Source organism: Bacillus rossius (genome assembly GCF_032445375.1).
Source record: "Bacillus rossius redtenbacheri isolate Brsri chromosome 9 unlocalized genomic scaffold, Brsri_v3 Brsri_v3_scf9_1, whole genome shotgun sequence".
NCBI classification, from domain to species: Eukaryota; Metazoa; Arthropoda; class Insecta; order Phasmatodea; family Bacillidae; genus Bacillus; species Bacillus rossius.
This window is the reverse complement of record NW_026962012.1, coordinates 7,667,427-7,694,450: the sequence shown is the minus strand read 5'-3', so window position 1 is coordinate 7,694,450 and position 27,024 is coordinate 7,667,427. Positions and strand designations below refer to the sequence as shown.

General features: G+C 34.8%; 1 protein-coding gene across 1 annotated transcript in view; it reads left to right on the top strand.

The window, feature by feature from the left end:
• The first annotated feature begins 6,859 nt into the window (after window positions 1-6,859).
• LOC134542703 (segmentation protein Runt-like) overlaps window positions 6,860-27,024 on the top strand; it is a 79,443-nt gene continuing 59,278 nt past the window's right edge. Inside the window, exon 1 of the mRNA XM_063387170.1 lies at window positions 6,860-7,256. Within this exon, the coding sequence (XP_063243240.1) occupies window positions 6,860-7,256 (397 nt within the window). The remainder of the gene's footprint in view (window positions 7,257-27,024) is intronic.

Below are 27,024 nucleotides of genomic sequence, written 5' to 3'. Positions count from 1 at the left end.
CCTTGCTTCTGGAGTGTGTGTACCGATCACCCTGCTTGAAGAACCATTCTTGTCGTCCGCTTTAAATGGTTTACTTGGAGCGGGTGTGTAGTGCCATTCATCTCTGGGGCTCGGTTATGGTTTCCTAGCTGGATTTGCTCAGTTCGGTGACTAAGTTAGTTGGCTGAAGCCTGTCTGGTGGTAGACCTTGGTGGTCACCAGTTTCTGAAGTCAGTACGTACTGGTTGGGTCTGTGCCTGACGGGTGGCATAAACCTGAGGCTAACTTCCTGTGAAACTCTGTCCATTGACAAGCGTAGGCAGTTGGCTGTCCGCAAGTCGGACAGAGTGGAGGGGACCTGTTTTCCAAGTCTAATTCAGATGTTGGGCTCTGGATTAAATAACATCTGTAAGACGACTCCTATTCTACCCTAAAAGGGCGCAGACATAAGAGGGGAGGTTGTGGTTGAGCCGGCCTTCGGGCCGGAAAACAGTGTGTTCCTGGCTCCTTCGGGAGTGGAAGCTGACCCGGGAAGTGTCGGAGCTGTTGCCAGCTCTAGTATCTGAATGATGCTCCCTCCAGTAACTGAAATGGGCGTGTGAAGCGAATACATGTCCTCTCCCGCTTAACGGAAACTTACAGCCTTCTCGTGGAGCCAGTGTTTAAACGAATGGGGCTCGCTGGAGGTTCCCACTCCTCTGACTTCGTTGGTATAGTCGGAATGGGTATCTGATGGGCTAGTTGGTTGCTACCTGGGGCTACACTAGGAGCGCCGAAGACCCATCGGGAGGTTTTAACCCCCAACCCACTCTGGGGTTGTCTCAAAACATTGGGCTCCCTGTGAAGAACCCAGTGTGTATGTGGTAAAACTAAGGCGACCGGTCATCTTCGGGCGGCCTTGTGTTTGGTCAGCCCAGGCCTTAAGTGGCTGTAACACGGTTTGGGGGGGGGGGCAGAATATTAGGTGAGTAACCCAGGATATCTTTGGCCCTGGGCAGGGCGGTCACGTGGGCGGCTGACGTCTGTCCTGGAAAGCACTAATCCTGCAATATGAAGAGTGCCTCGGGTCTGAGCCATGATGTGACGGATCCCCGCTGAGACTTCCTTTTGTGGCCCTGGATCATAACTGATGTAGGTCTCGAGGTTGGCAGTGGTGGCTCTCATGCTTGGAGCACGCTCATCAGAAGTCCCCGCTCCTCTGTCGAGTGGATGCAGTGAGCGACGTAACTCTCGGGTACTAGCCTGCAAAGCTAGTAGAGGGCGGATATCCCTAGGCAGGATCACGGGTCTCTGGGTGACCGAGGGGTCCCAGGTGGATGTGAGAGGCAAGGTCCTGGAACACTCAGAACTCCAATGGAGGCTGGTACTGGATGTCACTGGATGGTATTCAGTAGATGGTCTTCTGTCTCGTGGCATTGAAGTTGGGATGGGTTCCTCAATCTTTGGGCGTAGCCTGCAGTCGGTCCTGTGCCGCGGTGAAACAGTATATCTGTTTCCAGGCTCATTGGGGGCCCACGGCATCTCAGACTTGTCTAGTTTCGGCATGTATAAGAACCATCACCTCCTGCACGCTAGTTATGCCCTTGTGGATCAGGTACTGCGGTAGGACTAGTGAAACTGCCATTCGGATAAATGTAAAACTTGTGCTGACCCCAAGGCTAGCCAATAAAGTGGTGTAAAGATTGAAAAGCCACTGGATATCGTGAGCAATTAACTTTGAATATGTTTGTTGCACTGTACGTCCATATAATAAGGTATTTTAATGAACTGAATCAGTTAAGCTATGATATACTTATCAAAAGCATTTAATTATTTTACCTACAGTTCCAATTATAGTTTTTTTTAATTATTTTTATTTGAACTGCACTGAACCAACGGTAGCCTAACATAAACAAGCTAAGGAAAAACTGATTACCTATAAGTTATTGGTTTCCTTATATAAGGCCTTTATTTATATATAAACATCTAGCTCTCGGTATACGGAATTTGGTAGGAGTAATTTCGTGGTAATGGAATGGATGTCGATGAACGTTAATGTGACACAAAGATGGCGGACCCCATGTGTAACAATATAAACCTGTATACAGTCACTTCCGTAACAATTAGGGTACATACCAAACGTATTGGTGTGTCAAATGAAAATTTATGATCGTGAAACTACCCCGGAATATATTTGGTAATCTAATACAGTCATAGTAAAAAGGAATCAAAAGTATTAAAATACTTTCCTAAAGACACTGGTATTACAATGATTATAATAAATATTATCTTTGCAATACGTATTTCAACGGACTCGGTTCAAAGGATCTCGTCACTAGATTATTTTCTTAACTTTTAAAATAACATTAATGTTTTGTTTGTAGTAATTATTTACAGACTGATTTCAGTCGTTTAAGCAAAAACTGATATAAAACATATAGGCCTACTTAGTACTGTCATATGTGGTTTAAAATGTTTCAGTTTAATAGTTCAGTAATGGTATAGAAGTATAACTTCTAACATGTGCGGAAACTTTATAGTGATAACTGTTTAGTAAATTTTAACATAATGGACAGTATTTTAACAAAATTCTTTCTTTAAAACCAGGTCCCAAGCCAGGGTTTAGGACATTTTCAAGTCTATTTCGCTTTTGTCGGAGCCTTTTCGAACAATTTAAATATTTCTGTTTTTTCGTGCTGCCATCTATGAGTGATGGTCGTAAGCAACGTTTACGATTCAGACACCGAATTATCGTGGTGGGCACAGAAGTTAAGTCTATGATTCGCGTCTAGAAATTTATTGTTTAATGTACTTGAAAAGCGAATATTTTATTTATCAGTATACCTACTTCTCACCCTCAACATTATTTTAAAGAATTTTTGTTTTAATTTCATGATCATTTTGGTATTATAAGTTTATTTGCAACATAAATTACATGATATCATATTAATTATCTTGTTACTAAGGTTAGATTTTAACACATCACTGGCACACAAAGACTCGCTCATTTTATTCTACTCAACATCTACCAAATTTTCTACACTATCACTACTCTGTCATTTTTCTGTACCTACAACTCATTTCTCTGCACTTTAGTTCAATGAATTATATGTTTCTACCTATATTGAACAGCCCATTGAGTCGGCCATTTTTAACCAAGTAAACTTGTGTTTGGAGGTGAAAGGTTTTTTTTAAATTTTTTTTTACCCTTTACGTCTAACAATTACAGACCTTAGCAGTTTCATATCACGTTGATGTTTTTCAAATGTATTAGTAGGCTATATTAATTTTAATATGCGTGTAATTATTATTTGTTTTAAGAAATTGGCCTAGGCTTAAGTAACGATCTTGATTGGCTCTCCAAACTACACAAAACAAGTAACTACATTATAAGTACATATATCCTATTTTAAAAGCATTCATACCAGCTCTGTTTTAGACATGACGGTTCAGATTTCCAGGCGTTTACTTTACACTTCCTTACATGTTTACTAAATTTATGTAAAATTCTAAAGAAATAATACACGTATGACAATTATTTTATTTTATTTAAGGTACATATAAGCAGAGCTGGGCAGTATCGAAAATACAAGTATTTGAAATGCGTATTTTCGATACTTTTGGGTATTTTGTATTTTGCATCAGTAGAAAGTTATATCTCAGTATTTTATATTTTGTATCAAAAATACTTTTGAAGTGTATTTACTGTATTTTGTATTTTATAAAATACAAAATACATTGTGTTCTTGCATAAAATATCTCATTTATTTGCTGGATATTTTAATTTTGGAAATTAGGATTATCTATGTACGTATTTCCAATCTGGCACTAGTGAGTGATATCATTGTAAAGGTACATATTTGTTGAACAGAAACGGTATCACAGATTTTACAAATTGCTGTCTTATCACGTATGTCCATACATATCTATGGAATATGATTGAAAATGGAAATAAACATGGCAAGCGATTGTGAATCAGAAAATGTTACACACCAGCATTCGATGTCAATACAAATAATGAATCAAGTGTTGCACAAACAAACAAAATTGAACTTGAGTTATTACAATACTCAAGATAAGGCTACCCACACGCGTATGCTAGATGGTTATCCAGGGATGCGAAAGCTTTTCTTACGATATAATACAAGTTTAACCTCAAGTGGTCCTGTTGAAAGGTCTTTTCATTTGCAGGCATAATACACAACCATAAACACCACAGCTTGAGTGACACAATGTTTGAGAGACTAGTTTGTCTTAAAGGGAATTCGCCCTTCATTGCTCACAAAAATGTTGCATGTATTTTGTAATTTCATTTGTATTTTAAAATACTATTTTGTATTTTGTATCTAAACTACATTTTATTTTGAGTATTTTGTAACTGTATTTTTAATAAATGTACACAGGTATTTTGTAATTTGTATTTCAAATACATTTTCAAAGTATTTTGCCCAGCTCTGCATATAAGGCTATTTGTGGTTATTCATTTATTCCTTCAAATAAAAATAGTAAAATAATAAATACCCTTTAGGTATGAGTAAAAGCATAACTGTTAAGCTATTTGTAGCTCTTTCATGATAATATTTTTTTAACCCACAAAAAACTGTTTTAACAACAGGAAAAATTGTCGAAATATTTAGTCCTATTTCGTTCTTTTTTTAAAAGAGGAAAACTAATTATAGACAGTTCTTTCAGCCTTATATTTTGCAAAGATTAAAACATGGATTTAAATAAAATAAACATTTTAAACATTTTATAAAAAAAAAACTATTTAGACAAAAATCTGTGACAAAACTAGACTTTTGATTAATTTACCTATGCCCTAAAATATCTTTTAAAATCCTTGAAAAACTGTAAATAGGCCGATAGTTGTATAAGTACTATCCTGATTAAATATAACCATTGGAATCTAATTTTATCTTCATTGGTTTTAAAATAACGTAGATTTAGCTAAAATAAATGACATATTGTATTGTATTCTAAAAATAAAAAAATAATATATAATGAAAAATTATTTCCCTTTATTATTTTGCAAAGTTTTTTATTATTAATACTATTTTTAATCATCAGGCACTCTATGAATTGGACGTCATAAAAAAAATATAACATATGTACCATATAATATTTATTTTTAAAGTAGAAATCTGGAAAACTTACATTTCCGAAAGTTATAAGCCAATTCTAAATTCAATTGCTAGTTTTTTAAGTGAACATAAATATAGAGATATTCTTTTAGGGTAGTAGTTATGTACAGCTCAAACGTTAGGTGAAAATCGGTGGTGAAATTTATATTCTATTCTTTCAGTTGCGTTGCGGAAATAAATTTAATGCGCTTGTTAATCAGAACGAGAAGACTTGGCTATGTGAAACATTAAAAACTCCGCGAGTGAGGTTGTATGGAGGACATTTGACGGGGAGTTGCGGAGGCACAGTGTGTGTCTGGAGGCAGCGCTAGAGAAAGGGGTGGGGCCGACCTGGCCATGACTGTTTAACCAGGCGATGCACGGCCCCGTGTAATGAACAGAACAGCCAGGCCCGGGGTCGTTTAGCCGCGCGAGGAGGCCCCGGTAACGACCAATTGACGGCCTAATCGTCGGTGATTTCCCCGACGTCGAGACAAGGAAACACACGGCACCCCCTTTCACCCTACTCAAAGCCTAGAGGTCTCAGACAGGGAAACGAGGGGAGGGCTCCGAGCGTCTATCCCTTCTCCCTGACAAGTTCCCCCTCCCTCAACGTCTGACTCCCCCCTCCACGCAGACTTTTCCCTCCTCCCCTTCCAAGACTATTCTTTCTCCTGCGCCAACCGGATACGAAGGTTTTAGTTCCAGGGTTGGCCGCAGAACTTCGGGTCGTGGCCACACGGCTAACCGCGCCGCACGGATTGGAGGAGGGAGGCGCGTCACGTGTTGGAGAGGGGGAGGGGTGTCCCCGGCGGAGGGGCGGTACGAAAGGCCTCAGGGCGCGAAAAAAAAGAGGGGGTTCAGGAAGGGAGGGGAAAAAAAGCCCCGGTTTCCGCGCGAAAGAGGGAGGGGGAAGGGAAAACCGGTTTATCGAGGGGTCGCGCGCTTGTCCGTCTCCGTCGTCAACTCGGCGGTCGCACCCGCGCTGGCACTTCGCTCGCTGTCACTCTCCCACTCGCGCCGACCCCGGCATTATTAACCCAGGGGTGCAGGAGGGAGGGAGTCTTTTTTTTTCAGTCACATTCACGGACGTTTCGAGGGTGCGCGGGTTCGCGTGAACGGGCCCTGGTGTGGTTTGAGAGGAGGGGAAGAGGCCAGAGGGTGAGTGGGGGGAAATTTGGTGGCGGCGCCGGGTACAAAAAAAAGAGGGGTGGAAAAAAAGCGAGGAAAGAGTCCGCGGGGTGGGGGTGGGATATTGACGAAGGAAAAAGTCGTCCCTCACCTCCACCAGTGCTGAACCGTTGAGCGACAGGGTAGCACCGCGCCGGAAAAACTTTTCGGAACAGTTCGCGCGTTTGTATTCCCCCTCCTCCCTAACTCTGGCAAGAGGTTCCTTTCCATCCCGTGAAAGAAAACTCCTGTTAAGAAGTATTTTCGCGAGTGCGTGTGCTTCGCGTGCTCCGGCGGGCTAGATGAACCGCCGCCGAGCGGCGGGTTATTAAACACGTCGGGGACATCGGGAGGTTTCGGCAAAGCTCGGGTCCTTCCCTCGCCCTTGCTGGCACAGGAGTTCCTTCGCGGGACGTAAGCTTTCCCTCTCCCACTTCCCCTTCTTGCGACGACGTGACGACGCTCGATTGTTTCTTTCTTCTTTCGGCCTTGTTTTGTTTGTTCCTCTCCGCGGCCGCGTGAGATGGCGCGGTCGCAGTAGCCGCACCCGCGGGCGAACAGCCGGAGGAGGAGTGAGCGGCGAAGGGCCCCGGGTTCGAGTCCCGCCCCCGATGCACCTCCCGTCCCCGCACGAGGTGGAGTCGCCGGCGCGCGGGGACGTCGGCCGGGGAGGCGGCTCGCCGCCCATGGAGGCGGCGGCTCGCGAGACAGCGCCCGACTTCTTCGCCGGCCTGCACGAGGCGCTGCAGGAGTACCACGGCGAGCTGGTGCAGACGGGCAGCCCCGCCGTGCTGTGCTCGGCGCTGCCCACGCACTGGCGCTCCAACAAGTCGCTGCCCGTGGCCTTCAAGGTCGTGGCGCTGGACGACATCCTGGACGGCACGCTGGTCACCGTCAAGGCCGGCAACGACGAGAACTACTGCGGCGAGCTGCGCAACTGCACGGCCGTCATGAAGAACCAGGTGGCCAAGTTCAACGACCTGCGCTTCGTCGGCCGCTCCGGCAGGGGTGAGTTCACACCTCCTCTGCAAACACTCTGAGAAAACTGAGTATTATATCTCTTTAACAGATATACAAGGTAGCCTACCTATACACTGTTAGAAATTACAATTGATTTACAGAATTTTTAACGAAGAAGTAACCCGAAATAAACGTTACTTAAAATAATTAGATCTTCGTAGAAACTACGCCGAGTTATGTATTACGTTGTAAACAAGGTAAACACACTTGCGGGAGAGAAAAAAAATGCTTTTGCTTGAAGGTTTTACAATGTGTTTTTTACTATTATAAGATTATTTTCTTTGGATCATGTTCAAAGTAAGTGAATTCAAAAGCCCGTAAACGTACGAAGATTAGCGTAAATTGACGAAGATGCCTGGTTAATTTGTAACTAGCGTTTTTCGTAAATTTATGGTAAACATTTCTAACAGTGTAGTAGAAAGAAAACTTCAGCAAACACCATAAATATATATATATATATATATATATATTACCTGTACTCAAAACAGTTGTATGGATCAAATAACCCTCCATACAATTTACCCTAAATTAACGGTCTACATGGATTGGTAGTGACGAAATTTGTTTCATACTAATTCCTACTCGATACAGAGACTGTGTTCTGACACTTTTATAAATTGAAAAAAGTCCCGTTACCTGAATATTTTTGACAGAATATTTATATTTAAAAAAAAATACCGTTTGGCAATTTGTCAGCTTCAAATGTTTGATATTTAAAAAATTAACAAATAACCACCATGTTGTTTTATCTTTGTACAGTTACTGCATAGCTTACATTTCAAATTCATTGAAGTCATTGATCTTATAAATAGATTTTATTGTTGTCAGCACATGTTATTTCATAACGAAGGAACGATTTGAAATTTTGATTTCATCTAGGCCTAAGTTTATTATATTATTTTAAAAAAACTAAATAGTTTTATTATCTTAGAGAATTAGGTGTTTTAAATAAATTAAAAGAATTATAAGAAAAAATAATGAGTCATTAATGATTAGTTATTTAATTATTATTTTACATTTATGAATTTTAAACGCGAGTTGAAGGTTCTATCCTAATTTCTTATCACAAGATACAAACAAGTGATCATCAGAGATCTCAAGTTAAAATTTTATGAATGAAAATTGCAAATAAGGTACTAAATGCTAAACCAATTGGAACAAGGCTGCCAGTATATCCAACCTCAAGAATTAAAAACACGTCCTTCAAAGTAACTTCTATTGAAAATTGTGTTCTCACCTGGTAGTACTGTTAAATTAATATTAATTAATGCAATGTTGATACGAGTTAAAGTTAGTCCTAATTTTTTTCCTTAAAGAATTGTGGATGTGAATAATTTCGTAGATAAACTTTTTTTGCTTGCAAGTTTATCAAGAAATGTGTTTTAGCCTTAATTAAAAAAAATAAATAAGTTTCAAAATAAAAAAAAAATATTTTCTGATGACAGGAACCGGATGATGTTAAATAGACTAAAATTTTGTTTATTTACTTTAACTTTACTGATAACAATTGGTATCAATAAATTTAAATATTTTATATACGTATATTTTTGTAAATAAACAGATATTCTAGTAAGAGCGTTAGTATATTTTTATGAGTTTACATCTAAGAATAGGCCCTATAATAATAGTTATTTTAAAATAATCATTCACCTAAGCTTTTAATTCCAACAAATGTTAGTTACTGCAGACGTATTAAAATATTTTAATGGTGTTAAAAGTAACTACACTTTTAGCAATAAAACTCATTTTATTCTTAGGCAATTTCAATGATTGTATTATCTACACGTTCTGAATTAGTTCTGAATTAACTCATAGAAAATCTGATAATTTTAAAATGGTATTCTCTTTACTATTTGTAATTATATTTTTTTTTGTTAAAAAAACTATAATTTAATTTCCAACACAGTTTAAGTTAGCCGGGGATATTAATTTTTGTTGCTCTTTTTTTTTTAAAAAAAAAAGCCCTTTGCACGATGAACTTTAAACTTTTTTTTTTCATGCTTGTACTTTCATGCAAAACAATATAAATTGGCGTGATATTATTGATTAAACTAATTTATGTAAGTTTATCGGGACTTATATGTTGAAAATTCGGGATTATTACCATCTTAAGTTATTTTTTATAATTTCGTGCTATTTAGTGAAAAATATATATATATAAATGCTACTTACCAATGGTTTAACTATACGTAATAAAGCATAATGCTAATTTGTACCAATTTCACTAGCTATGGCTTGAAAGATTCGAGATAGGCCTAACTAACTACGTTGTAATATATATAAGAAGTCTACTAATACGTCAAGCAGAAAACTTGTATTTGTGAAAAACATCTAAATCATAGCTTTTCAAAACAATTTACAAACAGTTCGAACTAATTTCAAAGTATATTTAAAAATAACGCGTGAAAAAACTAGAAAATTTTATTAATTCCTCTTTTGATACATATACATGCGGTTTTTATGCTATCGTTTACTGAGAGGACATTTGGAATATTAATGCCAGTGACATGGAATAAGTCATTTTTACCATATTTTAAAAACGAATTTCGGTATAGGATTAAATATTTAATTATTTCACAAAAAAGATTAGTAAATCAGTTATAATATTAGCGACGGATAGTTGAATAAATAAGGCCAACTTTGTCATACTATAGCTATAGCCTTGGTGCATGAGCCCATATGAGTCATGTACGAGTGTCAAAGAGACCCAGTTACATAAAATTAAAATCGGTGAAGTGACAGAAAATTTCTATCAAAATCTGTTTTTAAATCCTCACGGTAATCAAATAAAACTAAAAAAAGTTATTTTTTTACTTAACAAAACTTAGTATGTTTAAATGTTTGAATACTTTACGGAAATGGTTGTTCTATATAGTCTGTTGTTAATGTTTTTTTAAATTTTAAAAAAATTGGTAACACAAAATTATAAAGAAGGTATTTTTAAGGTATTGAAAACTGCTTAGCTGAAACTAATATCAATATAGCTATTATTTACTGAGATTTTTAGCAATATCATAAAATTACCTCTTATTTTTAGTTCCATATTAGCTTCTCGTATAAAGTTTTATTGAGTCCTATTAGAGAGAAAAAAATATTATTTTTAATATGTTACAGTTAAATGCTGCTATATGTGACAGTATTTTAATGCCATCTTATTATACTAACGGAGTAGATATCATTTTCTAATGTGCATGTCTCAATTTGTCTTCGAAATCAATAGGTTCTTGTTATGGCGGTGATTAACTCCTAGTATAGCCTCGGCAATGGTCGTTTATGACTTACGAAACTACATAGGAAAAAGTTTACTTTTTAAGTTATAAAAGACAGAAACATACTTTCAGAATTTTTTATTTTGCCGTTTATGAAATTTACGTTATTTTACGGAAAGTTTTTTCAACAGTGTTGTTAAAGCCATAGACAGGAAGCATTTATTTCCGTATCTCCAGAATCCTTAATTATTTTCACACCTCTCTGAATGTAGAAAAATATTAGCCTTATTTTTTCAAAAGAGTTTCCTATTCCTGCCAGGGAATAAACTGGTTGGTGGGAAGGCATGCACACTTCAGAATACATTTTAAATCCTAACTGTGGCTTACCCAAAACCTACTCTAACTCAGAGCTTAGAGTCTGAGAATCCCTAAATTGCCTTTACAATGCGCTACACGCCTCGGCTTCCTCAGTTACCACAAAGCTAGCATGGACACATTTGGTCACTAATGACGTTACAAGTATGAGGGCCTCCGACACAAAGTGTAGTCATTTTCCTTGAATGATGTCATTGGTTGACGATGGTGTCAGTCTTTAAATGTTCAGCTTTGGGCTGGCCACATACTTCACCTATAAAAAGTTCAAATAACATTTTGATTGGGAAATTCTAATCTTCAAATTCTTAAGTCGCGTCGCCAGTTTCTGAACAGTAAGGACGTGTGCTTAACCGATGCAGCATTTATTTAAAACATATATTTTATCTGAAAGCTTCGTTTAGTGGTAAATAAGCCGTGAAATGATATCCGAATTCTTTCGACGATAACACAACCTTATATCTCAAAATAAATATCCTTTTTTTAACAGTCATTTATTATAGTTTATAATTTCCGCACTGTATTTTCAGGCATTTTTCGAGTTTAACACATTAAACGTAATCACTTGAAGGCAGTACAAGCTTATAATCGAAGGGCGTAGACAGCTTTGGCTGGCTAAACAACAGACTGTCGTTACATACGGAAGGACGAGAGCAACTTAGGAGAAGCTGCATCGACGATTCTGTAAGGATATTTGCAACTTTTTGGATGGTCAACAAAAATGGGTTGACATCCATTGAGATGCATTTTTTAAAATTATTCCTCAAAGTGTCCTTCAATGAGGTATTTTTAAATACCAATATTATATGTAAAGAGAGAGAGAGAGAGAGCTAAGAGAAAAGAAAGAGAGAAGAGAGAGCGAAAAGATCGAGAGATCTGAGAGAAAAGAGAGACGAGAGAGAAAAGAGAGACGAGAGAGAAAAGAGAGAGAGGGATAATTAATTATTTAAGCTTCAAGCGAAGATGCTTGTTGTTTAAAAATTATTTGTAGACATACTTTCAGTGAAATGTGTAAGAAAGGGCTGTTCTTCATTAATTTGAAACGCTTCTATGGGATAGGATCCTAAAGAGTACACTATTGGCATGAACTTTAACGTGATAAGCATGTCAAATGGAATTAAAAGCCGCTTCACTTTCCTTATCAAAGTTAAAAGTACAATTAGTATTTTTTTAGGAAATGGCCTAAGAAAACATGCATGCGTTTCCCAAGGAGGCAATACAGTCTGTTTTTTAAAGAGTTTAAAATGTTTTTTAATCATCTTACTGTTACAGTGTTACCAAATCATTTTTTTTCTAATTGACAAAAATATCTTAATATAAATATGGCTGTGAGAACAAAATTTCAGTACGCAGAGCTAAAGATAGATTGTTAATATAAGAGCAATTGTCTGAATAGGTTGTCGGTAGCTTCTGTGAAATAATGAGCTGTCATCAAGGTTTGTTTATGACGGTTTGTATGCAGATAATGCTGTTGCTAATATTAAAATTGGGTACACTTCTACTTTTTTTAAATTATAGGAGAATTTTGTGCTGTACCCTCTTCGTTAGTTTTTCTCAGTGAAGGTTTTTCTTGGTACTTTTTGTTTGCCATCTTTATAGACGCGAAAAACGAAAAAACCGTTATTCAAATTTCAAGCGAAGTGCAAACTTTAGGTAAGCACTACTTAGTCTAAGTTTGTCAAATTCATGGATTAAATTAAGTCTGCATTAAAAAAAATTTTATTTGGAAATTCACGGTAGTTAAAACTTTGGACTATTTTTTATAGTTTTAAGGCAAATCTCGTGACCAATAATGTGATGACAGTGATGATAATTTGTAAATAACCATTAGTGATGCTGTAAAAAATCGGGGCTAAGAGAAATTTAAAATAATACAAAATAGTTTAAACGTAAAATGCAAATTCTCTTTACTAGAACTTTTGTTTATCTACACTATGTCTAGCAACAATTCTAAGGATTAGCTTTATTAATACAAGTGACTTAGTGTGTTTGAAAAGCATAGGTAAACAAAATGAGAGCTTGGGCAACCCTAATAGACACTGAAAATAAAACACATAATTTACCCTCACTGAGATAAAATGTTATTTTAATTTTTGACAGCATTGTATCCAAAAAATTTAATATTAAATATTGAAAATAAATATCGAAATTATAAGAATGCGAAAAAAATCTGCATTTATTATTAAGAAATTGAATGTTTGTAAAAAATCAATCCCTCTAGACATTTTACCCTATAAGAATGTTATTCCTCCCACTTCCCTGTCTAATACTAAAACTGGAAATATTTTATTTTGTAGGTTTTATTTCAGAGTATTTGACTTCCTTGTCTTAACAACGCCGAATTTTATGACGGAGGTCAAATTACTTTACAACATGTAAAATCACATGTTCAATATGGGGCTAGAAAACTTGAACCTGTATCTAAAGTTGGGGTACAAAAAACAGATGTATGTCTATCACCGAGACAACTGTCAATGACAGGTAAATATTTAAAAAAACTCGTCTTATTATTTTCTTTTCTGCAATTTTAAACATTTTTATGTAGCTACCTAGAAAAATTATGAAATTAAGTCTCACCGTCTAATGAAGACAATTTGGCATAGTTTAAGTAATATTAATTTCCTTACATCTTAAAACCTATGTAAAATATATATTATATGTAAATTGCTGGAGTTTAATATTATATATATGTGTAAATGGGTATGTATGGTGCATTAGTCAAGCTGTTGTATGTATATCAGCAAAATACTATTAATATTATTAACATAATATTTTGTCCATTTTTCACAATTCTTGTTTTTGCAATTATATTTATATCATACACAGCAAACTGTGGTACCAATATTAATAGTCTATGTAGGCTGGGAGTACACAAGTTTAATTTTTTCTGTGTTAAATTAATTTTGTAATTTTTATACATCTACCACATATTAGATAATTAGTTGTTTTTTTTCTACTAGAGTACCTAGTCGTATAGTCATAAAATTATTTTGAACAGTTGAATAAAATCTATATGGGAAAATAACATTTTGGTTGTATGCCAATGAAAATTATATCAATTTTAACTCCATAAATTCATTAATATAATTTGTGTGATACAAAAGCACAAGAAAAAATAATAATCATATTATTGTGATAACTGTACATTTTGCCAACAGTTTCGTTTCCTATTAGATTTTGACTAAATTATATGCCTGAGAATCGGAACAATTTTGAAACTCTCACGAAAAAATTAAGTTAGTTAAGCTAGTGATCATAAGTGTAGAACCAAGGAATACACGTTTTTTATTAAACGTCAAATGTTAACCTTGCTGATCTTTTTGGATGCAACAACTAACATTATTTTGTCGTAGATTTAGCATTTCCCTTTCGTGAAGGCGGCGACAAGTAGGCTGTGTGTTATAAGGTCATACGCCCGTGTTCCATAGAAATATATTTTGTACATTTCACACTGTTGTGTTTTAAGATTTACAACAGGATATTTTTTAAACTAGTTTCTCAAGCATTTAATTGTTAATTTATAAAAAGTGATGACGGCGTAGTCTTTTTTAGTAGTTCTTGACTTCGTTAAAGCTGGTACACGTGATATGTCAATAAATACCAAATAGCCTATTAGCTCACATTTAAGGCCATGTATAGGTCTCCATTAGATGTTATCTTTTCACTGTCAGATGTATGCGTGATAAGCTACGAACAATCCGGGAGTTTTAAATATCCCCCCCCCCTGAGAGTTCTGTACTATACGTAAGGATTTCATGCTAGCTTAGCTTTACCCAAAAATTCAGAAATGAACCCTGAAATTTCCTTTTTCCACGGGTAAGTAAATCAAATTTCTTTAGCGTGCCTCGTATGTTATTAATAGCTTTACTTAAAAGCGAGGACACACAGAGTGTCACAGTGAATACAAATAAAAATGTCTAACAAAGGACGTTAACTACGAAAAATTATTTTGATATTTGTAGCCAGCCTCAACGCATATATTTTTTTCTAAATAGTACTTTAAGACAGTAAAAAAAAGTCACGTGTAAATGAATAATCCAGTGCTTTTTTAAAATAACACAAAATTTCGCAACTTTACAAAAGTAAGTTCTGCAACGCTGTCTCGCTAGCTCACTTCCAAGGCAAAATTTGAAATACCTCACAACTAAAAAAAAATTCCCTTTCCGCACAACCTACAGGCGTAGGTAGATTTCGAAGTACCTATTTCTTCCTGAAAATTTTGGAAACTACTACAAATTTCTGGAACTTTTTAAGGACTTGATGTACCTACATTACATTTTTATGTTCTCCCATATTAAAAATGATGTATTAAATATTTTCTCATTTTCCCTTCAGCGAAAATATTATGATGCATCTAAAATAGACTAGCTTAGAATGAATTACATATTATGCCAACTAAGGTAATTATTCTATTTTTTTGACTTTCAAAAACTATTCTTCATCCCTTGCACTAATAACGTGGACGAATAAAAATTTGTTTTGCATCAAGGTTTAAGATAATAATACGATGGATTCAAATAAATTGGAATGGATTTGATACTAAGTAAGTTTTAATAATTTTTTTATTTCAACCCCTGTTTTAAAGGTTAAAGGTATTTAGTTCCATCAAAAATTGTTTCAGCCAAAGTTTTAGATAAAGTTTAGGATTTATACAATAAATTATAACAGATTTTATAGCATACTTTAGAACCTTGTTATTTCAACCCCTTGCAGTAGTGGTTGGTTAGAAAAAATTTATTTAAACCAATTTTTAGACAATATTTATAAAGTTAAACAAAAAATAAGATAAAATTGATAGCGTTCATAGCTCAGAAGTTTTATTTATTTTCTTATTCCTATCCCATGTTTATCTTACCCCTTACAATAACTGTCTCCATTATCAAAAAATGTTAACAAAATATTTAGATAAAAACGATAAGATTAATAAAAAAAAATATGAATAGATTTGATAGTTGATTACTGAAATAATTATGCATTACTTGGTATTTTAACCTATCTTTATCCACCCTTTACGGTAGTGGTTAGTTGTATCAAAAAATTTTTTAGACAAAAATTTTAGATTATATTTATACGGTTTACAAACAATTTGAACTTATTGAATATTGTAATTGCAAAGGGAGTTTTTTACCCCTTCAACTCCTGTTACATATTTTCCACCCCTTGCAGTAATAGTTAGTCGTATAAAAAAATATTTCAGGCGAAAGTTGTAGATAATAATTTATGGTTCCAAAATAAATAATAATGAATGTAATACTAGTGTATATGGAACGTAATTTATGATTTTTTAATTCTATCCTTGTTTTTTATATCGCGTTTCTGAAATGGTTTGTTTTATCAAAAATTGTTTTAGACAAATGTTTTATATAAGAATTATACAATTTACTAATATTTTGAACGAATTAGATACAGTGCTTACTAAGGGATTTGCGAATTTTTTTGTCCTCCAACCCTGGTTTTTTCCACCCCTTGCAGTTATGATTGGTACTATCAAAAATGTATTTTAACAAAAGTTTTTTGTATACACCTAGGAGTTATAATACATTCAAGCGGAAGTGATATTAACCATATTATGGAAGTAACACTATTTTTCTATTTTTCTAAAAACTTCCTCATGTATCCCCCTTTGGTCGAATATTTCCCATTAACAAACTCGACCAAGATTTCCATGATTATATTTTAAGTATCATTTTGGACTTGATTTTTGAAAATTTATGGGAGTTATAGTGTTCCTATCACACACACACACACACACACACACTTTTGAGTTGACGATGGTTTTGGGGTCTGTGGACCCTGAAACGAATAAATATATAAATATTTTCCGGAAGTCGCAACATGGTAACGGCTACAATAAGTAGAATTTTTTCGAAATCTACCTAAAATACGTAACCAATTTACTTAAACAAAGTTGCTGCTAAAATATTATTTTATGTTTAGGCAATATATGCATTTCCAGAAGGCTAACCATCCTTAATGAGTATTACTGTTATCTTGAGTTAAAATTTATAAATTAATTCGACTTCACAGGAAATTCCTTTCATATAACATTTTTAAAAGAAAAATGTTTAAATTAATTGTAGATTCCCAAAGATGATAAGTATAAGATTTTCAAAAGAAATGTTTTTAATGAAGAAGCAAATGGCCAAAAATAATAAGTTACTGTAACTAATATAATTAGCATGTTCTTGAGTTTTCTACCGTTATAATCAAGGTCATATGTGAGAATTTAAACCAAACTAAACTGTAAAACAAAAAGATTTTGTAATATAAAAATGTTGTCCACTTTTAAGAGAAATGCATCTTCCGAAGGATACCAAAATTGTTTTAGTAGGTACTTTGTTATTTAAAGTCGTCAACGGGAGTGAACAACGATGAGAAGCAATCAGAAACTTCGTAGGATAGTAAAAGTGCCCAGAGCTCAAATTAATTTTATTTCAACATTAATTCGTGAAGTTTCTTCTTCTTGTACATGCAATGCTAAACGGAAGAAAAACCTTTAGCGGCTTTTCAGTACTCGCTAGTGATGTGTAAAATCTAACATCGGTAATAAGTAGGGCCATGCAGATTTCGCGAAAAGATTCCGAGATTAGTTATAAGTTAAAACACTGTAGCATCGCCTGTGTTTCGTGATTGGGTGAATTTATTTCAGGTGCCTGTCGATTGTTACAACACCAATCACAGTAATTCAGTGCGGAAGCTAACGCATCCTGAGTGACTCGGTCAAAAAAAGAAACGACTTCTCTCGCAGACGGCCGCCAATCACAAGAAAGAAACCTCTAGTGCGGGCATACCTTGTTGCAATCTAATAGCCGTTCAGATTTATTCGCGAAAATTGCCTGCCTCTAGTAATGAGCAAATTCATGTGTTCTCATTATGCAAATACACAGATAATACGAAACTCGACACGAAATTTCACGTGGAATTATTTAAAACAAATCACACGTAGTTTTCGCAGTCGCCGCTAGAATTCGCTGCCAGAGCAGTTACGTAGACTATCTAATCATTCGATTGGCAGAGCGAAAGCTAAAACAATAATAATAAAAAGATTCCGATAAAAGCTACATAAACTTTAAACAATGCTTAACGCCAGCTTGGACCTAATTTTTGACCAGTTATTGCATTAAAACACTGTCCATGTTGTTAAAAATTCATTAAACTGTTAATACTTTAATGTTTCCTAGGGCTTTGCGAATTTTGGTTCGCGCCATCCGCCACAGGTGGCAGCACCGTGATCACACATTTCCGTTCCATGTGACTCCCGTTCCATTCACGAAATTATTTTCAACGTGTTCTTATGACACGATATCAAATGTTTAACTCACACCATCGACAAAGCAAAGTGGCTTCTGAGTTGAGACCATGTTAGTGGAAATTATAGATTGCTTGACGATTCGACCTGCCTTGCTGCATCCTTCTGTAAGGGACGTAATCTTGCAATAAATTTCATTTTTGTAAATACGAAAAAACAGTTTTTCATAAAATCTCCCTTCTTACCTATTTTTGAAAGATTTTTAATACTTATAAAGCCCATTTGAGCTGATACAATGTTTTTGAACCATGGTAATATCAAATATTTTATTCGAAATATGGCTCTTGTAATGCCTGTGTTATGTGAGGTGCCACCCTAACAAAACTAAATAAATCCACAAATGAGTCACGTAATGGATTATATATTTCAAATTATGATATAGTATCTATATTTCATAATAGTGCTACCTAAATGCCGACAGGTAACTTTATCATCGATTTCAGTTTGATAGCTGATTATTACTTTATAATTTATGAGAAAAAATTAATAGCCTAAATGTTTCGTTAGCCCAGTTCTATTGAAAATATAGTTGGTACTTGGTTTTAATTTCATGGTTTACTTGATGTGGAATGACAGCTTGATATCTCAACATGTAGCCTATAATATCGAAAAACTGCTCTATTACATAAGCCTAGTGTTAGTTATTAAAACTGAATCTGTAATGTTAATTTTATTATTTTTGTGACCTAGATTAAGATAAACTTTCACGAAATTAAGTTGGATAACATATTTTAGGTCTGTCAAAAAGAAAACTCCGTGCTGTGGCGTGTCGTTTGAAAACACGTTGCGTTACATTGACTAATCAGTAATCAATCATTATTAGAGACCCGTGAATTTCGCGGATTCAATGCCATCCAGGATAGACTCCAATATCCTCTACACACTCGGGCAAATGCCAACTGTTCATTGGCTGCTGACTTGCGAGTCGTCTCGACTGGGTGGCCTGTGATTCGACACTCCTATGAGTGAGGGTCTCTAATTGGCCCTCAGTCCTCCAGATTAACAGAGAACCAATGACAGAAGCAGCACTAAGGTATAATTATTTGAATTTTAGCATAACACGAAATGAATCCGCGAAATTCACGGGTCTCTAATCTTTATTGCGCAACCAAGCCCAGTGGTGCGATGCGAGAAGTTACACTCGCATTCCAGAAGGTCTGGGTTCGAAAACCAGCCCGACCAACCTCATATCGTGTTTTCGCAATGTTTCATCCGGCGCCGAAATTAATCCGCGACAATTCCGAACTGGTCCCCTACAATGTGAGCGCCATAGCTAGGCGTGGTGGATGATTGCCAACATGTTTTAAGCCAAGATAGTCTGCAAGTATTTGTCGCTTTTTCTCACTCGCTACAAGTTCTTTTTTGTTGGTAGATGGAACGTATATATTTATGTAAATTTATAGATATTTGTAAATTTGTACATTTACATGAAAACAGCTGTATCACTACAAGATAGTGTTCGCAGTTATACTTGGTTCGGATTCTTTCCCGGACAATTATGCTTTGTGTTGTCCCAGTACCTACAATAGTTAAAGTTATTTGTAAACCGTTCCCTGAATAGCTATCCAGTATTAACTGCGAATATAATTAAGAATAATAAAACAAAATATAGTCCCATTATAAATATTGGAACTCCATCTTTTTAAAACATATGCTTAAAAACATCAATTAAAGTATAAAATTATGCGCCAATTTTCGTAAGAAATACTCAGTATTACCTCGGAAAACGTATTTCATATATGCAAAAGTAAACATAGCCATACGTTGTACAAAGTTACAATATATTTATTTTAGTTTTCAAAATAATTTCTTGGGAGCTGGTTTCCAAAGGAATCATTTGTAAACTTACACAAAAATGTTTTTTTCTGTATACCAGAAAAATGTTTCAGAGTGCATGTTTTATCAGTTGTAGATACGTATGTGCTAAATTAATGCGTTGTTATGCGCCACAAAATAATACTCTGTGAACCTATTCGCCAATGCGGCACTTAATTATCTGATTATCTCATGGTTATTACATACTTTGTTTCTGGGCTGTTCATGTACTGGCCATATATTTATCTATGATATTTAACGTTTTTCAGAGTGATTAAATAGCGCATACTGTAATAATAAATGGCATTCAATTGTAGCCACAAATAGTTGCAGTCTATACTGTCATTAGAAATTAACAAACATTTCCCAAGTCCTTCTTATAATTTTACACATTTCTTGCGGGAGGATTAGAGAAGTTCTTTTATGATTGAAATTTTCTTGGAATCACAGTTTTAAATGACCCTCCTAATATGTGTGGTTTCCCATCGTATGAAATGATTTGTTATTATAAAGGCTAAACAATAATAGATCTCGAATATTGAAACTTTTAAATTACCATATGCAACATTTATGAAGTAGCGATTTAATATGCTATACTGTTTTATAAAAGTTAAAAGCTAAATAGTAATACAAAATCTATTTTCGGGAATTGCATATTTTCATACCTATAATTCAAGTCGCTATACCTACCCAATACTCTCCACTTCTTTTTTTCTTAAAAACAGACTAACATATTTGTGGTTCAATTCTGACTGGCGCTCTCCAGGACTTCGCGTTTGTTAAAGACTTAAGCGATCTTTTATTTTGCAAACTTACTATGGTTCAATATGCACGAATAAAAGGACCATTATTATAGAGAACCAAATTGTGCTACAGGCTTCGTTTAAAACACGTGACTGTACATATTTTATTAAAATTTATATTGTGTTAAATTACACATTTGTATGTTTATGTGAAATTGCACATAAACATTTTTAATTTTTCTCAACGTACTATTTTATTTTATCCCTAAACTGTAGTAGTGTCGGCTACACACAATTACTTCACTGTAAACGGGGCATAATATTTGTCAGAGTAAATTTACAAAGAACAATTATCTGCATAAAACTGATACATGACAATATAATTTCTTTTTTTTGTCGTATATAAACTTATGTTTTCCAGTGGACGCAAATAGTCTGTCCGTGACGGATGACGGGAGAAGATGTCAGTTTCTGAAACGTCTTAAGTTCTGTCATAGAAAGCATACTGCGCTTATCCGTGCTGTCCGTCATTGTGTTTCCCAGATTGTGTGTACAGTTTTAGTCGCTTGGTTCGTCTGTGCGTCGCTGCGTTTTCAAAAGGTTTTTTATTCCTTCAGTTTTTACAGTTCTTGTTGAAACTGTCTCGTATTTTTTAGTCCACTGTGTTCGTCAGGGCTGTAATTTATTTTTCTGTCTTAATTCCTTCCGGTAGATTACCTGGTACTCTTTAGGCATGTAACATCAGCTTATATCGACTTGTTGTCCGTGTGTTTATATATTCATCTTTGTTGCTAAACACGTTCTTGTATTAATAAAATAAAAATTAATTGTATGGGCAATGGTCGAGATATCAAGATGTTAAAATACTTTTCAAGTGGTCTTGGGTTTAATACTCTGCTGGTTTACTCAAATAAAAATAAGCGTTTGTGAGATTAATAAACCGAGATGAAATTAAAATTATCTTAAAAGCACACAACGAATAAACGTAATCGTTTTTATTTTTTAAAAAAAAACATAAACGTTTTTGGAAGAAGTATAATATATAACACATTCATTGTTTGGTGCATATTTGCTAAATCTTTGAAGTACATACACTGACATAAATTAACATTTAAACATGCATCACGTATGTAAATTTATATAGATCTACAATGGAGTAAAATCACCAAAGCTGTGGCAAATTCACCAAATCTTTGCAATCTCGCTTTAAAACTATTCGTAATATATTTGCTTGGACAAAAGTTAAGAAGCCTGAACATTGTAGGTGTAAAAATACATTTCGCGGTGAAATACTGGTATGTTAGATGAAATATTTAACTTTTTTTACTGTGATGATTAATTTTTTCGTTTGTATAGAGAGAACATATTTAATGTATCAAGCTGGTTAGGAATCAAAAACATTTTTTTCAAGAGTTTTATTTGTTTGAATTTTTTTACAGCGTTCCAAGTATATGCGAAAAATTTAATAAGCCCTATCTGTTGCACAAACACAACATATCGGCAAACAATAAATACAAACTCAATCAAATTTAAACTTCGAACATGTAGGCCAAATTTATTTTTGCGAGCACAAATGTTTGTTTTCATAATATATCTGCGCGCAGTTTTGATATATTAATATTGAACCATTTATTCCAAAATAGATCACAACTGATCTTAACTGGAGCCTACTGTTAAAATACTTTTCCATGCAATTTTCGTAATCTAAACGATATAATTGTTGTAACCCTTAAACTGAGGCAGCTGTAATCGTACCTAATAATGGTCTACTCTACACTCCTAAAGTAAATATTGGACCAGCTTTAGTTTTTAAACATTTAAAAAAAAAAAACACATAAGCCAGGAAAAATTCAGTAATAATTTATACACAAATAACTAAGAACCGCAATTTTAACACTTTTGTTTTGTAGGGACACGTTGGTTTTGCTATCTTACATTTGAAGCATGAGGTAAAGATTAACAAACAACTCGTTCATAACTATTACCTTTAAATAAATATCAGGGGTAATATTACGTTATATGCTGTTCTACACTGTACTTTTTTAATGGAACAAAAAATTAATGTAAAATTACAAATATTTGTAAATGTGTACACTAGAAAAATAGTGGGGTTCGCAGTTTTACCTACTGGGTTCGGATTTTTACCCGGGCATTTATGATTTGTGTTCTCACAGTACGTCCATTAGTTAAAGTTATTTGTAAACCGTTCCCTGAATATATTTTCGGTATTAACTTCGCTCATTAATAGTCATAATAAAACAAAATAATGTCCATTTATTAATATCCGAATTAATATTTTTCCATATTTTAAAAAAATAATGCTTGGATGCGCCAATTTTCGTAATAAATACTCAGTATTATCTCAAAAAATTTATTTAATATATGAAAAAATATCTTTAGCCATGTATTGTACAAAGTTATAATATGTCTTGTAGTATTACAAAATATATGTTGGTAACTGGTTTCCAAAGAGAACTTTTAAGTACAGAAATTTTTTTTTCTGTTTACAAAAACAACTGCACTTGTATTTGACACCACCCGTGCTTTATCCGGTCTTCTAACCGCTCATAAAACGCCAGAAGACTAATTAATCAGTATAAATAGTTCTGAAGCTTAACGATTGATAATAATATGTTATTATTATTTTCACTGAAAGTTATGAAATTCCCGCAAAATTCACTAAAATGTATTCCGGACTCCGTACGTGTGACTATCGTGTAGGCCTATAACACGAGTATTTTTTTTTTCGATTTGTGTATGCCTATTATTTATTTTCAACAAAAAGAAAGATATAATTTTTTTTTGCAAGAATTTCTGTGGCGTATACAAAAGTTACGTTTGGTGCTATAATGGTAATACGAGTGTATTGTTTTGGATCTTACCGCCAGGTGTTTTACTTTCGAACTCTTCATTCCATGGTTCCTGATGTGGTTTTGCAACGAGTAGGGACAAGTTTGTGGAACAACCTGTAACATTTTTTGTGCTTTTAGAAGGAAAGCCCTTGGAAACTCAGTTGCCAACGTTATCACTACTTGTAAAACTACAAGGCAGAGCTTTCTACCATTTGTAATTTTACAAAGCCCTATCCTGCAGTTTTACAACTGACACCGTTGGCATCTGAGCTTTCACAGTGGTATTCCCCTAAATGGTATTTATCCGGGAGGGGGGGGGGGACGGAATTCTAGGAGCTGTCTTAAATGGGGAAACAAGCGATTTGCACTTGCTTTAATATGCTGCATTGGAAGGAAATATGATATAAGGAAAAATATCATTAGCCACGTGAAGGATACAAAATACTATTTCGCGCCGCAGACACACAGGAAAGCAAGTACCATGCTTAACCCAACGCAATGGGAAACCAATTTTTCTTTACTGCGAAGAAAAACATACGTAAACAAATTTAGCCGAATAAACGTAGCTTCGTTAATTAAAAGATAGCAATATCAATACCGTTAAAAAAATTTGAAGCGGTCCGTTAAATTGGCGTAAATTAGGCCTATTATTTAGTATTAAAATGAAAAAAAGATTATTTGTACTATATAGTAGCTAACGTCGTCATGAATGAAATTGTTTGTATTATTTTGACAGTGAAATATATTTTGCTGTAAATAAACGTATGTGCTTATAAACATTTTCAGTTGTTCATGTTTAAAAAAAAAAACATTTGTTGTAGTAAACAAAGGAATTTTATTACTTTATTTTAACATAAGATATAATTGACTTTCATCCAACATTTCCTAAGATTCATGCTAACGCATTTTCAATGTTAGTTTAAGCTCGTTTTGTATTTTACGTGCTGTGTTCTAGTTACATATATTTTTGAAAAACTTTATAAGTAATAAACACATTTATATATATATATATATAGGTTATGTTTTAAATAGGACCTACACATTAACTCCGTGTAAGTATTAGAATTTTTTAAACAATGAATTATACAAATCGATTTTAATTGCTTGAGCTAAAAAAAAACATGTTTGATTTTAACTTAATTAATATTCGTATGGAATACTTTATTATCTGTAAACACTTAAGAAATAAAAAAAAATGCATTTACGAGAGGTAAAATGTAAGTTCAAGCAAGACATTTCCCAAGTTTAAGTTACTCGGAGATTCAATAGTTTTTGAATAGTCGCAAAGATTTCATAAACACATTAGCAAATCAAATCAATCACTTCTTATTGAAAATGTAACAACTGGCTGCATTCAGTTGATAGATTTAAATAACTATAACCAAGTATGCTTACTTAATAGTTTATTATCAAATATTAAAGAATAACAAAACTGAGCTGTATTAATTATATGTAGAGACCAAAAAAATTCGCGATTTCAATCACCTGTAGGATATACTACGTGATCCTCTATGCATGCTGGAAAATGACATCTGCTCATTGGCTACTGACTCGTGACACCTGTTAACTGGGACGCTAGTGATTCGATAATTCTTTTGTTATAGGTTTTCCATTGGCCGAGTGTCATTTAAATAAACTGTTGCCCAATCACTGATGCGGTAAAAAGGCGAATATTTTTGGATTCTAGCCTATCGCGAAAGGAATCCGCGAATTTTTCCGGTCTCTAATTATATGAACGCAAGCCAAACTTGAAATTTAAGTTGTTTTTTTATGGAATTTATTTGCTACTACTTCCTTTTGATGTATGTAGAAACATCTTAGCTCTCGGTATACAGCATTTGGTAGGAGTAATTTCGTGAGTGTAACAGAAGTCGATTGGGACGGAAATCGCAAACACGGTGCTTCACCTGTGGAAGTCACAGAAATCTCGAAAACAAATGGCTGATCCACGTGATTCATGCCTTATGTATAGAGAAAACGGAAAAATTCGCAGATTCATTTCACGACAGCCTAAAATTCAAATAGTTATACCTCAGTGCTGCCTCTGCTATTTGCTCACAACTCACTTGTATGACTCTGGGCTAGTGAGAAACACTCAACCGAAGCTGTGTCGAATCACAGGCCGCTACATTGGGACACCTTCACAAGACAGCAGCCAATGAGAGGGTGACATTTGACCGACTGTACGTAGAACTATAAAGTTCATCCTAGAGGTCATTGAACCCGCGAATTTTTCCGGTCCCTACTTATGTATTAACTTTCGCGAACATCGGAGGATGAACTAAGCATACTGGTGTGCAAACGAAACTTTATAACAGTGTTGCGGGGTGTACGACCAGGACGTCCGAGCCTCGTGCGGCCTCGCCTCGTATAAGTGGTACCGCAGTACGTCAGTCGACTGCCGCGGTAATAGAAACTCGATAGTATCTTGTAGGAGTCAGTCATTAATATGTTAAGTGTTTGTGCCTGCTCCCGTTTCCATAGTAAATGTAGCGTTTTGGGAAATGACTTAGTATCACCTGCGTCTCTGTTACCACCGGTTAGCTCAGGCTAAACCCCCCCCCCTCCCCACACACAACAGTATAACTATCCTTTAAGACTTTGAGTTATAATTAGGGCCATGCATATTTCGCGAAAAGATTCCGAGACTAGTTATAAGTTAAAAAACACTGTAGCACCGTCTGTGTTTCGTGATTGGGTGAATTTCTTTCAGGTACATGTCTATTAATACAACACCAATCAGAGTAATTTAGTGCGAAAGCAAACGCGTCCTGAGTGGCTCAGTCAAAAAAAGGCAACGACTTCTCTCGCAGACGGCCGCCAATCCCAAGGAAGAAACCACAGGTGCGGGTATACCTTGTTGCAGTCTATAGGCGTTCAGATTTATTCGCTAAAAATGCCTGCCCCTAGTTATAATTCATAAAAAGAATTAATGACAACTTAAAAAAATACTCATTAAAATTCTGAACAATCCATAGTTAGCATTAGAAATTTTGAGATAGCGCAGCGTTCGTCATACTATAGACATAAGAAATAGTTAACCTATGTACGCCATGTTGAATAAAAGCATTTCGTGATTACAATTATTCTGTTAAATATTAAGTATTGAATCAACACAATAATGTTAATTTTTATTTGTAGGAAGCATTTGCAGACGAATTTCTGTCATTTTAGCATATATATTTATATACTTAATGTTTTAATATGTGTTGAAATATCTTTCAGTATTTTTGTTTTAATTTATCTGTTGGACTAAAACTTTTAGTTTGAAAAATACTTTAAAGATAGTGTGCCACTTTTTTAATGCCACAGAGAACCAACCAAAAGTTAAATATTTTTGACGCCATGTTTGTTCCAACACAATTTTCATGGCTAATAAATTATATGTGTATTTAAATTTGGCGATTATATCGTGTTATGACTATTCAAGTTTACAAAATGTATTCCAGAGTGGTT